Source organism: Canis lupus, chromosome 4 (assembly GCF_011100685.1).
Source record: "Canis lupus familiaris isolate Mischka breed German Shepherd chromosome 4, alternate assembly UU_Cfam_GSD_1.0, whole genome shotgun sequence".
Classification (NCBI taxonomy): Eukaryota; Metazoa; Chordata; class Mammalia; order Carnivora; family Canidae; genus Canis; species Canis lupus.
Window position 1 is genome coordinate 14,898,899 of NC_049225.1, and position 16,585 is coordinate 14,915,483.

Genomic DNA, 16,585 nt, shown 5'->3' on the forward strand with positions numbered 1-16,585 from the left:
TTCTCAACAGATCTGAGTGGCACCCCAAGCCCCCAGGCATGGTGATAAAAACTGTCTCCAGATATTGTCAAATGTTCCATGGTGAAAACCATGGTTGCATGGTTTTCCACACTTGGTTTAGAACCATAGTTCTAGATGTGAAAAGTTGTGATTTATTTTTTGTAACCCCAATGTTAGACAGTATTAATGTATTAATAGGTTGATATAGTTACTACTTTAAAAGACTATTCTAACAATCTAGAACGTGACTTTATTCTTTCAACTTTATGTTGCTAAGGACCCAGACTCAGCCTGTCCAACCCTTCCTGGACAAACTGGTTCCAGTAGCCTTTCAATAAATTCCTCCACCTTTTTTTTTTTTTTTTTCAAGGTCTAGCTCAAATACCAACTTCTTCCAGTTCCAATTTCCTTAGAAGGAATTTATCTTTTCTTCCCCTTCATATTTCTATTACACTTTCCAGAGCTTAATAGTAGATTCAGGCTTACATATACCCAAAGCAGGTGCCTCCTGAATGCCTCCAGAGGCCAAGCATTGTGCCCAGAATAGTATATGCTGGATCTTATTGTGAAGGAAATGGATTTTTATCTGGGGCTTTAAAACAAAGGGATATACCAAGGGGCCACATCACTAGGGAAAAAGTTTGGAAGCTAGTCTGGCAAAACCTGCCCTTAATGGTTTTTTGTTTGTTTTGTTTTTGTTTTTTTTTTTCTCTTTCACATTAGAGGGTGGGAGTACAATGAGGAAGTTGAGCACTCACTGTGGATCATGAATGATGACGTTCGAATCCTGTCTCACTCACCATGAGACCATAGGCAAGTTACTCATTTGTTCTATGCCTTAAATCGCTCATTTATAAAACGGAGATTGTTATGATACTGCCCTGAGGGGTTAAAACAAGGCCGTCCACCGTGGAGCTGCGCTAGCTGAATTAAGAGAACCAGAGGCTCACTCTTTTGGCATCACTCTCTTGGTTGCTACCTCAAAGGGTATCAACTCAGGGGCCTAGGGCTCTCCACATTAGTATGAGACAAATACCAACAGCCTTACCAGTGGCTTTACTTATAAGAAAGTTGAACAGATGAGTAAATAGCTTGTCCAGGCAACATGGTTAGTTAGTGGTAAATCAAAGACTAGAATCCAATTCCCTCAACTCACAAACTGAATACTTTCTCCACTAACTCTGCCTACTCTATTGCTGATGTCAACGATTCCTACTTCAGTTTGTCTTATCTTCTTGAACTGCCATTCAAGGTCCTGCATGTGCTTCAACATATCCTACCCTTCCCCCATTGCCAATTTTATTCCATGCCAATCTGTACCATGTTCTGTGGATTCTTACCCTAAAAAATAGGCTCACTGCCTTATCTAATCCATTACTTTCCACAAGTTTCATGACTACACTCCCCCTTAAATTTGAACGCTATAAAATTAAACTCCTCTGAGAGTCTACTGGATAAACTGATTTCTATTTTACTTATTTCTCCTAAATTTGAAAAATCTCCCTATTATGACTTGCTCTTACTTTGTCTGAAAATACTTACAGCGTATAATTTTGCATTGCTTAACTCTTTATAGTAATAAAATACTATACACTAGTATTAATAAAATAAAATACAGTAGGCATTTTGCGCTTGTTGGAAAATTGTTTTGTAAAAGTTCTCATACCCCTTTCTGATTTCTCACACTTAAAATTAGATGTTTGTGTTATACTGAATACTCTTTTATATTGCCTATTGTTGTTTCATGTATGATATTTTCAACTAATTTCTCAAGTACCCTGGTGGTAGATAGGGATTGTTTTAAGTGTCTGTGTACAGATATATTAACGTTAGATACATAGAGTGCAAATTCAAGCAGTAATTCACCTCAATATTCTCTAATATGATTGATCCTACAAACTCTTATGTGAACTTCTCAAGAATAAGCATCGTTTTAATTTTGCAAACCTCAACGGTGCCTAGATAGGGTTCTAATATAGGAGCAATAAGTATATGGACACATTTTTAGATATCTCTTAAGGTCCAATATTTTCACATGAAGTATGCATGTGGAGAATATATGTATGCATGTGGATATATTAGCTGTATCTCATTCCTTTCTTTATATATTTGTTACGATGTTGTATGTCACACTATAGAAGCAAGGTAAGAATTTATATCCCAGGCCCTGGGTTTTGTTTGTTATATGCATTATCTTATTTAATAATCACGGCTATCCTGTGAAGCAAATACTATTTTTACCTTGAAGATTAGAAAAACCTCAAACTCCCAAACTTTGATGATATTAAAAAAAAAAAAGTCCCAAATCACCCAGTTAGGTCATGCAGTGCTAGAAGTTAATCCAGATCTAATTCCAGAATCCACACTCCTAACTACCATGTAGTGTGACCTTGGGCATGTCTTCTACATTTGCTTAGTGGGCTACTGAGTGAATCCATGTGCACTATACGTATTTATCCAATACTATTCCTCCATTAGCATTTCACTATGACAGGACTAAAAGGTCAATAATATTTTCCCTGTCCCTGAAAAGTCTAATTTGTGATAGCAGAATTCTAAAACGGTACCCCAAGATGTCCTGCCCTAAGAATATATCATGCCCATGATAATGATTACGTTATATGCAAAAGAGATAAGTAATTAATTATCATGCATACATATATTCTCCACATGCATACTTCATGTTAGTAATTAAGGTTACTAATAAGTGGACCTTGGACTAATCAAAAGGGAAATTATCCTGGTGGGTTACATCTACTCACACAACTCCTTAAAAAGCAGTTTTCCTCAGCTGGTAGTGGTTGGAAAAGTCAGACAGATTTGAATCAGATAGATTCAACTCATCCATGGGGAGGACTTAATTCACCAGACTTAACGAATTGTTGCTGGCTTTGAAGATTGAGGTGACCACATGCAAAAACTGGAGAGTGATCTCCAGTTGCTGAGAGTGACCCCTGGTCGATCCACAAGTAGTAGGAACTGAATTCTGCCAATATCCGAATGAATAACAGATAAGCCTTGAAGCAGATTTCCCCCCAGAGGCTCCAAATTATAGAGAGCCCAGGCTGGTGGACACCTTCATGTTGGTCTTGTGGGATCTCAAGCAGATAACCTACTGGAGCCCATCCAGAATTCTGATCTAAAGAAATGTGAGATAGTGAATGTTGTTTTAAGTCGGCAAGTTTATCATGATTTGTAATGCAGGGAACAAATTCACAAAACTCATATGTAAGGGAACACAAAACTATGAACAAGGGCTTAGGCTGTATAGGTATAAGTAAAGCACAAAATAAGGAGAGGTTAAAGAGGGTATGAAGTCTTGAGGAATTTAAAGGTGTTACCATTCTGAAGAATGAATAAAATTTGCTGGCTGCGTGCTGAGGGAAGATTGCATGAAGAAGAGAGGGAGGAAGGATATTCTAGGCAGAATAGCATAAGAAAATGTCAAGCAAGCAAAAACTTGTTGAGGCAACGTCCAAATGCTTGAGAGCAACAAGAGGAATGTGCCTAGCAGGGCGGGGCAGGTTAGAAGGGGGCTGTGAAGCTTTCTGTCAGCTGTGAAGAGGTTTGGACTTTTACTCTGCCCAGCATTGGCAGCACTTAAAAATAATCCTTTAAGACTAATGGAAAATATCTGGATTGAAGACTTGATGGAGTATATGTATGTATTTGTAATTTTATATTATGTATATATAAACACGTTATAATATTTGAGGCAAGTGAATGGATAACTCTTAACTTTTTTTCTCCTCTTTAATATAAAACTAAAATTGCCATAACTAAGTAAATTAAGATATGTTTATTAAGATGGCTAAATTCAACAAAAATCTACTCACAAAAACAGAAAAGTTTTTGAGTAAACAAACCTAAAAATACAACACTCAGAAGAGTGCCCATTTTCAACAAAACCACCTATTTAAAAAAACATTTTTTTTGAGTATAGTTGACACACAATGTTAATTAGTCTCAGGTGTGTAAGAGCTATTCGACAAGTCTATGGGCTGCGCTATGCTCACAAGTATAGCCACTCTCTGTCCCCATACATTACTATGACAATATCATTGACTATATTCCCAATGTTGGGCCTTTTATTCCCATGCCTTATTCATTCCATAACTTGAAGCCCATATCTCTCATTCCCCCCCTTCACCCATTTTGTCCATCCCCCCCAGCCCTGTCCCCACTGGCAACAACCATCAGTCTGTCTTCTGTATTTATAGGTCTGATTTTGCCTTTTGTTTAAAACATTATATTTTAATATCTTGAAACATATTTGTGACATGGCAATTATGTATATACAAGATCTTTTCAATCTCTCTGTTAGTAGTCACATTAAGAGATTACCATATCTCTGAAAGCAAACTGCTGTGATTTAAAACACAATTTTCAGTGAGATTTGGAATGATTTTGCCTAGTTTTCTAATTATCAAACTTGCCAAGATTGGTATTTTTCCTATATTCAGATAAACAAAAATATTTATGTAATAAATCTCAGAGAAAGGGATGCTTTTTTAAAAAAAGAAATGTTAAATATTTATGGTCATGTTTCAGATTCAGGAATAAAATGTCGAAATAATATAATTGAGCCAGGATTGTTCATTTCTCTCCCCCCTCCCCTGAGGAGCTCCATGGGAATAAATTAAGCACTGAGGGAGGTACATTAGAATAGGGAGTCTCCTTGTGGCTAACAGTAACTGAGTATCCTAGGTCCCTAATTTATTATCAGAATAACTAAAGCTCTGGGCAAATTCTACATCAATAACCTAAAACTAAGGTTATTTTAGTGGATGTTTAAGAATATACTGTAAGAAGGTTTATACATAAACATTTTAATGATTGTTAGTTATAGCAAGGTTATTGAATATTAGTCTTAAAGTAATTAGCACCAGTTTTGGGTATGTCTCTCTCTGGTTAAGCTGATTTCACATTTGACTTTTATTAATCAAGCACAGAAAGAAGGTTGTACCTAAAGAAAAAGTTAGCGACTTCATGATTCAGTTCCTTTGCTGTAAAGAAATTTTAATCACATGAGCTTGGCTTCCTTACCAATTCTTGATACTTTGAAAAATATATATCCATAATAGAATACTTTTTTTTTTTCCAGAGAGAATACAAGCAGAGTTGGGGGAGGGGCAGAAGGGGAAGGAGCCCCGCACAGAGCCCAACTTCGGGGGTGGGGGCTCTATCTCAGAACCTTGCAATCATAACCTGAGCTGAAATCAAGAGTTGGATGCTTAGCTGACTGAGCCACCCAGGTACCCCATGAATATGTTTTAATCCAGATGCTTGATTAAAAAATACAAATTTACAAAATTAAAATTAAAATTTAATTAAATTTAAAAATTTAATTAAAAAATAAAAATTAGGGGATCCCTGGGTGGCTCAGTGGTTTAGCACCTGTCTTTGGCCTAGGGCGTGATCCTAGAATCCCGGGATCAAGTCCCACATCAGGTTCCCTGCATGGAGCCTGCCTCTCCCTCTGCCTGTGTCTCTACCTCCCTCTCTCTCTGTCTCTCTCATGAATAAATAAATAAAGTCTTAAAAAAAAAAAGGGGGGGTAGCCCGGGTGGTTCAGTGGTTTAGTGCTGCCTTCAGCCCAGGGCCTGACCAGGGCCTGATCCTGGAGACCCGGGATCAAGTCGCATGTCGGGCCCCCTGTGTGGAGCCTGTTTCTTCCTCTGCCTGTGTCTCTGCCTCTCTCTTTCTATGTGTCTCTCACGAATAAATAAAAAAAATCTTAAAAAAAAATAAAAATTATAAAAAATGCCAATTATACAAGCATATCATAAAAAATATCCCCTAGCGTATTTTCAAGTGAAATCCTGACTTAAAATTTCAAAGGTAGCAAACACCTTTTCTAGTGTTAACTAAAAATATGTGATCCAAAAGAAACTATTTTTTTCTTGAACTATTATTTGCAGTGTAGTAGTTACATTAAACATGTAAACATTTAAAAATAGTGATGCCTTTGAAATGTCAGGGTGCAAAGAAAACTCCATCTACTTTATAGTTTAAGACTAACAGAACACTGTATAAATGGTCATCAGTTAAAATTTAATTACTGTTCAATAATTCACTTTTTAAAAAGACAAGGGCTTTGGTAAATTCTGACCACAGGGACAGATATTTTTCCTGCCAAAGCACTCCTCTTCTTGTTCGCAGTACAGCATTCCATCTGTAGCTAGTACAGTCGTTCCTTATTCATGGTAACACAGGTGATTACATTCAAATGGCATTTAACGTAAATTGTGCCAAACTGCCCTATAATTTCATTTTGGACTGAATTAATTAGCTTCTCAGTAGGTGTCTGAGGCACTGAACACAAGCCTAAGGAAATACTTGACTGCTTAACCTACCTTATATGAATCGTCTCTAACGCAAGGCAGCTCCCGTTTTTAATAAACGGTACCAGAAAAATGTACTTGATAGGGTCTTAAAGGGTAAAGATAAGGCATTTATAATAAATGAAATTAGTTTTCCACATACATGCACACCCACTTATAAGAAGTCAGAGGGTATGGCAGATTTAACCAAACTCACCAAGAGTTGGCATGCCTGATATTTTGAAAGACTGTTTACCTTAGGAAGCATGTGTTTATAATAACAAAATGCCTTCTTTGTCCTTGGCAAGATGTTTAAATAAAAAAGCTCACCACTTTGTTGCAAGTAAAAATAATACTATCTTTATACTGTTGTAATTTACGTCCCAGAGCTTGAAATGTAAATGCAATTTTCTGAGACATTATCTTCAGATCATCAGAATTATCATAATATAAAATACCTATTCTTTCTGTTTCTCTAATTATAATATTATTATCAAGATCTGACAGCTAACTCTTTGTTTTCAAGTTTATAGTCTTCATATATCAAGAAACAAATTAAAAGGACAAACAAGGAATGTGAAAAGGCAGCTCATAAAAAGCTGAAACGTCTTTTATTACATGACATATTTTTATCTGTCATAAACTTCCGGTTTAGGAAATGAGAAAACAAATACTTCTTTTGACGAACTCCTTGACAAAGTGTTTAAGTATTTTTAGATTTTTTTTTAACTGTGGAAGGAAGGAAGGAAGGAAGGGAGTAAGAAGGAGAGAAGGAAGGGAGGGAGCCCTGTAAGAAGGAGAGAAGGAAGGGAGGGAGCCCTGACTCTGTATTATAACTCTTGGGGGAAGTGAACTAACATTTAATGAACACTACGTTAAAGGAAGTGAAGCTGAAGCCTTCAGCCTGATGCCAAAGGCTCTGTAGCATACAGTAAGATGGGCTCCAGAAACAGCCTGAATAACTGTGGGGGGAGGTGGTCCTTGATTCAGGCTTCGGATAAATATTTCTAGGAAGAAGGGCCTCAGCCTTGTTTCAAAGTGTCCCACTGAGGGCACAACTGCTAGGGAGTTTCTCTATGAATAAATTCTCTTTCCAGTACACCTTAAATCTTTCTCAATATAATATGCATGAGGAAATGACAAGAATATAATTTGGAAGTTTTAACACTGGTTGTTATAAGGAAGGCTTCGACTAAAAAAAAAAAAAAGCTTAGAAGCCAGTTTCAGAAACGATTTTGCCTGCAGCATCTTCCAGCTCAATAATTTAGTGGCATTGACAGTCACAAATGCTGTCAAAAACAGCGATGAGGTTTAAAAAATAAACAAAAATTCAACAATAATATCCTGCAGATTTTTAATATGTCATTTACTGAATTAGCAACCACGACAGAATTGATGAGAGTCTCCTCGTTAGAAAAACAAATTAATCCTACCTTTGCAGGTTTTCATACATGTGATTGTCTCTACAATCCTCTAAGGCAAGCACATGGGGCTTCCTTCTCATCAAAGACTATGTCTATCCTGGTGTCGCTGGTCACAAGAGACCTTTTGAATCATTACTCCCTTGAGTCGCAATTCTTACTGGGAGTACCCGGCAAACACAAAAGTAACCTGGCAGTTACATCACGCTATATAAATGAAGAAAGACTGCTATCTAAAAATAATGAAAGGCTCCATTTAAATTAATGTAACTTTTTGTCAAGTGTTCATTTTACTTTGTAATAATGTAGTTCTGATACAAATAGAATTCTCATGAGCTTTAAAAATATCTCTAGAGATTATACTCTGGGCAGTAATTTAATTCTTGTGTTTTTATTTCTTACAATGACATTTAGGGTTCAGTGTGATTTCAGATTTTTTTGTGCCATTGCTGACACCTTATGGATACTGTCTTATTTGGAAATTCTGATTTGATTTTTAAAACTACTCAGTTCTTGTTTACAAGAAGCATTATTATTTTTAAAACGCAGTTTTTGTTCCTTTAAGGTATTCATTGTCTTGTTATTTATTCCTCACTTGATTTCATAATCCTGTTTGGGTCACTATGATTAGTTGCTATGGAAATTACCTCCTATGGAAATGATTCCGATGTCATTGTTATAAGAATATGACTTTTAATGAATAATATCAATAGCAGACATCAACCCTTCCTAGAAAAAGGAAATTTAATTAAAATGTTTTAAAAGGATTAATTCTGAAAATTATTATCATAGCCAACTTTTCTGATATTTTTGAATCAGCCATCTGCTTTTTAAATAAGTATTAAATGAATTTTAAGGTGTTAATCAGCTACTCACTTCCCCAAATTCCAATGTCACAATGGAAATTAGCACCATGCATAGAAAAGTGGAAATAAAGAACATTTCATTTACCTTTTTTCTAAACTAATAAATGCTATGCTTCACTTATGAGAGTTAATGTCAACAGGATTTCAGGGCTCATCAAGGAAACAACTTTGAATAGCACATTATAAATTCCCTTTAAAGATGAAGAATTTAATATTCCAAAATTTATCCCAGGAATGTGAAAGGTCAGTGAGTTAACTAGTGAGTTAAACAATAGATGAGAGCCAGTGAACCATTAGATGAGAATTCCAGAATGCTAAGGAGAAATTTTCTTGGGTGGATTCTATAATTTGTGGTTTGAATAAAACTTTTGAAACATTTCATTAGTATTAAAATTTTCACAATGAGAATATGGCTCATATTTAACCCATTTTAAATTACTAGACAGTCTCTCCCCAAAGAAATTTTAATGCCTTCTTCTGCCTAGTGCTTGCTCACTGCTGGCACTAATTTAGGAATAAATTAACCCTTCCAACAATTAGGATATTGTCTAGAAACTGCCTCTTACACTCTACTAGGGAAATCACTTATATTCTGAAGATCAGAAGTAAAAGAGAAACCTACCTCTTCATTATAAAGCATTTTTATACCTAACAGCTTATTAATTATTGATGTAAATCGCTACCATATTTACCAACATGATTACATACTGCTGTATCTCCAGTGTTTCTGAATGAAGCCTAACAGCTACAGATTTTGTTAAATGCTTTGTACATTAAGGGTCTCCTACACTTGTGCCTGCAGCCATGATCTGGGGTCCAGCATGCCTTTGACAGATTTCTGCCTTGGAGCTGGCACTGGCTTGGCTTCAAAACTGGTTTTACTGTCCATGCGTTCACCATCACTTAAATAATTTTTCCTGGCAGGAAGAAGTTTTCGAGGAGCAGCCATTGGTTTCTGCAAGTGATGCATCAGGGTTGATAATTTGGAATCCAAAGGCGAGGTCCAAGATACACTTGTTTTTTCCCAGTTGTCCTTAACGAATTGGTCTGTGTTGCTTTGTGTCTTTAAGCTGAATGGAGCTTGATCAGAAGGAGGAAGGGGAGCACGTCTTTTTTTCCCTTTCCCATCATGTAACTGCTTGCTTGTAGGAGATAATACCTTTTTCTGGATAACCATTTGATGATTACCATCAAAGAGGCTGGCCCAAAGAGGTGGTGAGGATTCTTCATGCTGACCAACAAGAAGCTGTCCATTTGTCTCTTCAAGGTTTTTTTGTATTGAATCAGTTAAACTTTCAAGTTTTATAGGTGAATCAATGCCTGTAATAATTTCCAGAAAAAGTACATGGGGGAAAAATTCAAAAGCTGTGCACACTTTGAGTGAGTTATTGTTTTCTAAGCTAGTATCTGTAACGGTCATCAAAAGCACATTGGGTAAGCAAGTGGTTTTGGTTTTAAAATAACTCTACCAACAGAACCAAAAAATAAGGAGATCATTCACACACACTCTTTCTCTCTCTCTCTCACACACACACACACACACACACACACCCATAAATATATTCCTAAATAAATGAGTAAAAACCAGTTTTCAAAGGAGTGGGGTTACACTAGGATTTTTTTCAATCTATAGATTAAATATTTATTAAATAACTTTCCTAGGATTTAAATTCTATTCTGACTTCTAGGTAAGAGTGAATTCTTTTTTTTTTTTTTTTTATAAAAGCCTGATATGTAAACTTAGGCAAGCGTAACTGAATTAGCATCTTTTCCTGTAGACTAACAAAGTCTGTTAATAGGGAAATAATCCAAAACCAGAAACCCAAGGAAACAGTGAAGCCCTGATACCAATTTGGTGATAAGGATGCTGGATGAATTTTTCCTTGGGAAAAATAAGAGAATAGAGATAAATGTCTACTAAATGAATCACTGGTATTAAATGAATCACTGGTTGTATCATTTTTAATCTAACATTTTAAAGTATGTGTACAGTATATATTGGTGACAAAATAGACTAAAATTTAGTGTTGACCTGTGTTTGTTCACAGCACTGTTCACTCAGGCAATCCCACAGAGAAATAAATACCCTTCAAAGTGCGGGAAAATGGAATATTAATGAGTCTAGAAATTTAAAAAATCTAAAGTATTAAACCTAACCAATTTTTTGACCTGAGATGAAAGCTTCCATTTATTAATATTCATTTATTATCATTACTTTAAAACAAATTTAATAAAATACAGAAAAAATTACAAAACATGATTATATTTTAGAATCTGTTAAGTTCACGTTTTCAGAATTTTCATCAGCTACTCAGCTAATATTTATTTTCAGTGTACCCTTATTCATTTTGAAGCCTTAACATTTTTGTTTGATCTTAAGCATTCAAACTATGAAAAATGTGTATTCATTAAATTTGTATTAATTCATCTATTAAACATGAGTTCCTTAGTCTATAATCATAGTCTTTTTTCATTCATTTTGACTGTGCCCTGAAAATTTTAGCATTTTAATGTCAATAGAATAAGCTGCTTGAGTATGGACAATGTTGTTTTTGTTACCCTGCAGCTTAGAAAAGACAAACCCCACTTACTCATATCATGGTAGACTGAGGTCGCCTCTTTTGTCAAGAACAAAGGTGGTTTCCGTGGTGACATAATCTCAATTTTCATAAGTTCTTCACAACAATGCTTCCATTGGCCTAAGAAAGACAGAAAAAGGCAGCCTAGTTTAAAACATAAATGTAAAGACGTATATTTCATTTTCAATAGATATCAACATATTTTTGCTGTGAAAAATAAGAGTGAATTTATAAAGCATTGCCTTAAAGAAGACACAAAAATCCAGTACTACCCATAATGTTAAAGTCCAAGTCTAAGCACAAAAGTAATCTATTTGAAAAATAAAGTTCTGTGCACAGACATAAGAAGCTAAGATCTCTAAGCTATTAAATACTGCACTATTTCACTAAATGGTTGGTAACTGAAATTTCTATTCATGGCAAAAATTTGTACAAGTTCTCCTCTTTTAAATATTAAATAAAAAAATATTAAACAAAAAATCCAATATTTAAGACAATTGAAAGGTAAAAATCAACTGAAATAAAATATAGTTATCTAGTAGGAAACTGTACTTCTCAAAAATGGTGTTACCTTTGAAAATTCTAGTTGAGAAATAAGAATTGCTTACTTAACAATCATTTCTTCAAATGATTATGCTTTTCATAAATCATGCAACTCTAGAAAAATGCTATATTTTCATTCAAGTAAAAGGTATATAAGAGCCTGCTATAATAAAGACACATCAGTCAAAATTCTAGGAAGGAATTTATTTTAGGAAGGATACTTTAAATAAAGCCATTAGTCACTAGGAATAAAAAAATACAAGTTGTTTCAATTTTTAAGTTAAATTTAAAAGTGTGGTCAACATTAATTTTTCTTTTAATTATGTTTTACTATTTTCATCTTAAAATGCTCAGACTTACTTCTTCTGAGGGCATATGAACAATTTAACCTTTCCACATTTATTGTGTACCTGCATGTTGGACAACAACTACGTGTCTCTATATTCATGTTATAAAAGTAGGTTATTGAGGTTCACAATTCTTATACTCTAACTTACATCTGTAGAAAACTAAATGTAATACACACGTGCCTTTTTGGAATGATTTATGATCTATATTCCTCTTCCTTTTATTATATTCTCAGTTTCCATACTCAATATCTAATTTAGTTATTTTCCATAGCTTAAAAATAAAAGACATTTCATGTTCAGTCAAATTATCTATTCATTTTTGTTGTTTTAAATCTAATACACAGCCATGGTTACATGGTAATATGCATACATTTTAAATCCATCACCTTAAATAGCTAAGAAACATAAAAAACCTTTTAGTATGTTTTATTACAATGCTAAGTATAGAATATGGTAAAAATTTCAAAATAGCCCACATAGCATCTCATAAAGGGAATGAAATCTTGAGTTTGAGGCTTCAAAGGTTGCTCTGCAGAATTTAAATCTAGTAGGATCTGAGATCTGATAACTTATTCCTCCCCTCCACTTCTTTTTTTAGATAAATATATAAAAGCCAGCTTTTCCTTCTTGGGGGCAGAAAAAAATAAGGTCTTATCTAATAGAAAAATAATGAAATACTTTGAACTAGCAAACATTTCTCTGTCAAATCTTAGGCAAATTATAAAGTGTAGTATCTTCTCTACATTGATAGATGAAAGCTTTTCATTGTTAAACTGGTAGCAGAATACTAATCACGTTGAAGACCCGACTATAAAGTCATATTATCCCATGTGTTACTGAAGTCAGAGGTACAAGGGTGGTATATTCGCTGGTCAATTTTATAATGGAAAGGTTTATTTATCTGAATAAATTAGTATGTGCTGTTATACCTGATACCAACATAAAAATAAAGGCCCAGTATGAAATATTAAATGGCTATGTTGTGCTCACATAAAATCTGTATATTGAAGATGCTTACCACAATAATATTTGCTATAATGTTCCCAGTCAAAATGATCTGTTATGTTAAGCTGTTTATGTAACTCAATAATATATTATTAAATACTCAAAAAAAATCTTTGGCCCACCATGCCTAGCCCCTTTTGATCATCCAAAACAATGTCAATCCTATTTTATTTTTTTTTATTTTTTTATTTTTTATTTTTTTATAATTTTTATTTATTTATGATAGTCACACACAGAGAGAGAGAGAGGCAGAGACACAAGCAGAGGGAGAAGCAGGCTCGATGCACCGGGAGCCCGATGTGGGATTCGATGCTGAGTTTCCAGGATCGCGCCCTGGGCCAAAGGCAGGCACTAAACCTCTGCGCCACCCAGGGATCCCAATCCTATTTTATATGTTGGTCAGCTCTCAAATATTAAAACTTAGCTATTACATCCCCTTTGCCTCCAACCTCCACTCCTCAGGTTGTTTCTCTGCAGGCTAAACAGACTTAGTGTCATTAATGTTTTCTCATGGTAATTTTCTCACTCTCCTGATTTTCTACTCTTAAGCAGAGACAAGTAATTGAAATTTGCTTTAAATATTAAATTAGTCTTATTCTACCTTGAATATCTATCTATCCTCTACTTGGTTCTACATATCAGATTTCACCTAAGATCACAATAAGCTTACCACTTACAAGTCAATCTTTAGGATAGTATAAACATTTCCACCTTTGCTTCATATTTTCATACACAATGAATTCTAAAGTATAAATTTCGTAGAATTTATACTTTAAAAAAATTACATAGATTAGCAGATTTTATCAACAAATTATTAAATACTAAAGAAATAGCTAGATCTGAGAACCTAGTTGTCATCACTTTCTTATTTTGACAGTAAAATTGGATATTTGTATCCCTCCAACTCCATTTTAGCATGATAAATTATTTTACATAATCTAGAGAATAAAAACATGAGATCATCTAGCAGTAATTGATATCCAGACCATAATATTCTGCATTTTTACCTCCTTTCACCCCTGTTCCTGTTTTTATACACATAAAAAGTTTAAAATAGCAGAATCACTTCTAAAAATAATATAGTCTTTGTAAGACAGACTCTCTAAAGCAAAGCATTTAGGAAAGCAGTTAAAATTTCAGATGTGATCAGCAAACGAAAGGAAGTTGTTGTCTTTTAAGTTACACATCTAAGATCAGCTGAAATAAAAAAAAATGCAGTGCATGTTGATAAGCATGGAACAAATATTTAAACATCTATTCAGTGCCTAGGGATAGTACTTAAGGAAAACAAGTCCTAAAGGATTCCATAAGGCTATAGAAGGAGTCCTCTGGTTTCCTGCAGTAAACCAGCAATCTTTTCAGGCCTCAATTTTCTCAACTTTAGAGCAGAGAGAAATAATTTCTGCCTTTCTGGACTTTGGAGAAATAAATGAAGCCATATGGTATGTGGAAGGTAATCAATACATTTAGTTCTCTTCTTTCCCCCACTCCAACCATCACTATAATAATTGACCAGGGCATGGATCACTGTAAGCTTATAAAAATTAATCTGAGGATAGCAGGCAGTAACTCTTTTATAAAGTTCCCCAAAACAGATCTTAAGAAGTCCTAAAATTTCTGTAGGATTATTTCTAGGAGTTTCAAAAATAACTTTCTATTGTTTAGAAATGGCTACCTTTCATAATTCCATAAAAAAAACATTCTAAAGACATAAAATACTGGTTGAATGTAACAAAAGGCTTAATTTGACTAGAAACAAGCCATTACCAATAGCCTACATTTTCAATTTTAACTTCAATATTTTGTTGATAAAATTCCCTCTTAAATTGAGAATATTTTATTATTATCACATTGTTTTTATAATCATGGGCTGTATTATTAAAACTGAAAAACCATATGTATGGTTTAAAAAAAAATCTTTGGACGATGTCCACGATAATATTATAATGAATCTGGAGTTAACAGAGGGTTACATGAGTTTCCTCAACATTTCAATATTTTAGGATCATCTCTAAACTACAGATACTGCCTTAACCAATTAAAACCCAATATTTTGAAAAATGTGGTCTAATTGTTTTAGGGACCAGAGAAACTTAAAAGTAACAGGGAGGGATAGGAGGAATTCAAAAGTATAATAAACTACATTAAGTCAGGGAAAGGTTGAGAGAAAGGCATCAATGTATTGATGATTGTATCATTTTATCCAAGAGCATAAAAAATTCTTGAGAGAAACCATAAGATTATAATTTTAATATTTAGATTGCTTTGTGCATCTTTTCATGCACATGAATATTTTACTAGTAAATCCAAACATCAACTTACTAAGATCAAAGAAATGTTGCCAGAAGGCTTCCATCCATTTCTGAAGATCTTCTCTATTGTCCACTGCAAAAATATGAGTTACAGACTGTCCGGCAACAGGGTTGATGACAGAGAAATTATGAATTTTTTTCTTGGCATCCTTATCCATTGCCCGAATTCTGGTTTCCTTAAAAATTAAGACAAAATTGGTTTTTTACAAAAGAATATTTTTGTAATCATCAAGTGAATGTTGTACTGCTTAGCTACCATACTTATACCAGATGCAATTATACATCTTATTGCTGATTATTTAAAATATGTAATTTTGAGTACTTTGAATATTCAGATTCAATAATAAATGCTTTGTATGAAAATACTGAGTAATGTTTCAAAGTATGCTACATAGAGAACTTACATTAAATTATGTGAGATTAAACATAACCTATTTTGATCTGTTTAAGTAGGAGTTTGCTGTCTTTTATATACATCTTAAAATTTGCAATAAAACAAGTACAGCGTGTCATAACTGTAATGTGAATTATGTTAACTACATTTCCAACAGTAATAAAATAAAAGAATCAGTAAAGTATGTTTGTTATTCTAATATTCAGGCATTATATACAGTGTTATCACTAAAAGCAGTAAAACCATAACTTAGTGTTTACTGCAGCAGAGTAGTTAGGTTTTCCCCATTAACATTTATTTCATATGTAACATTCATTTACAAAGTTCATAGCTAAAGATCCATGAAGTACTATAACCTTCCTGATGGTAACAATTATTTTTTTCAAATGCTGAATGCAAGACTCTACAACAAAGGCAATGGTTTTTTATTCATGTTGGTAGCCTAAACTTTTTCTGAGTGGTACTAGGTATGACATTGTGGTGCTTATTGTGTCTACATGTAGAAAAGTCTGTTCCCAAGCCATACAGGCACCACCACAACGCATGACAAGCTAACAACTGCATGTAGTTTCCAAGGAGTTTTGGGAAAAGAAGTCTGGAATACAACTATCTATGTATGCAATAATAGGTATTTGGTCCCTTGGATTACGACTGATATTATCTAAAGCAGTGCTTTCCATTAGAAATATGTGAGACACATATGTAACTTACGAGTTTCTAGTAACCACATTAGAAGGTAAAATAAAAATGGTGAAAATCGTTATGTATTAATTATTACATTTTAAGATAATG

General features: G+C 34.1%; 1 protein-coding gene across 9 annotated transcripts in view; it reads right to left on the reverse strand.

Annotated features, from left to right (window-relative positions):
- The window catches only part of RTKN2 (rhotekin 2), a 74,175-nt gene that overhangs the window by 1,263 nt on the left and 56,327 nt on the right, over positions 1-16,585 (reverse strand). For 2 of the 9 annotated variants that reach the window (XM_038534036.1, XM_038534039.1), the window contains exons 10-12: positions 15,410-15,575; positions 11,202-11,309; positions 9,399-9,930 (exon numbers count right to left, since the gene is read on the reverse strand). In XM_038534036.1, coding sequence (XP_038389964.1) covers positions 9,399-9,930; positions 11,202-11,309; positions 15,410-15,575 — 806 coding nt within the window. Of the gene's footprint in view, positions 1-339; positions 3,140-6,915; positions 9,931-11,201; positions 11,310-15,409; positions 15,576-16,585 lie in introns of those variants that run through there. The other 7 variants (XM_038534042.1, XM_038534037.1, XR_005357883.1 and 4 more) reach the window with 7 other exon arrangements.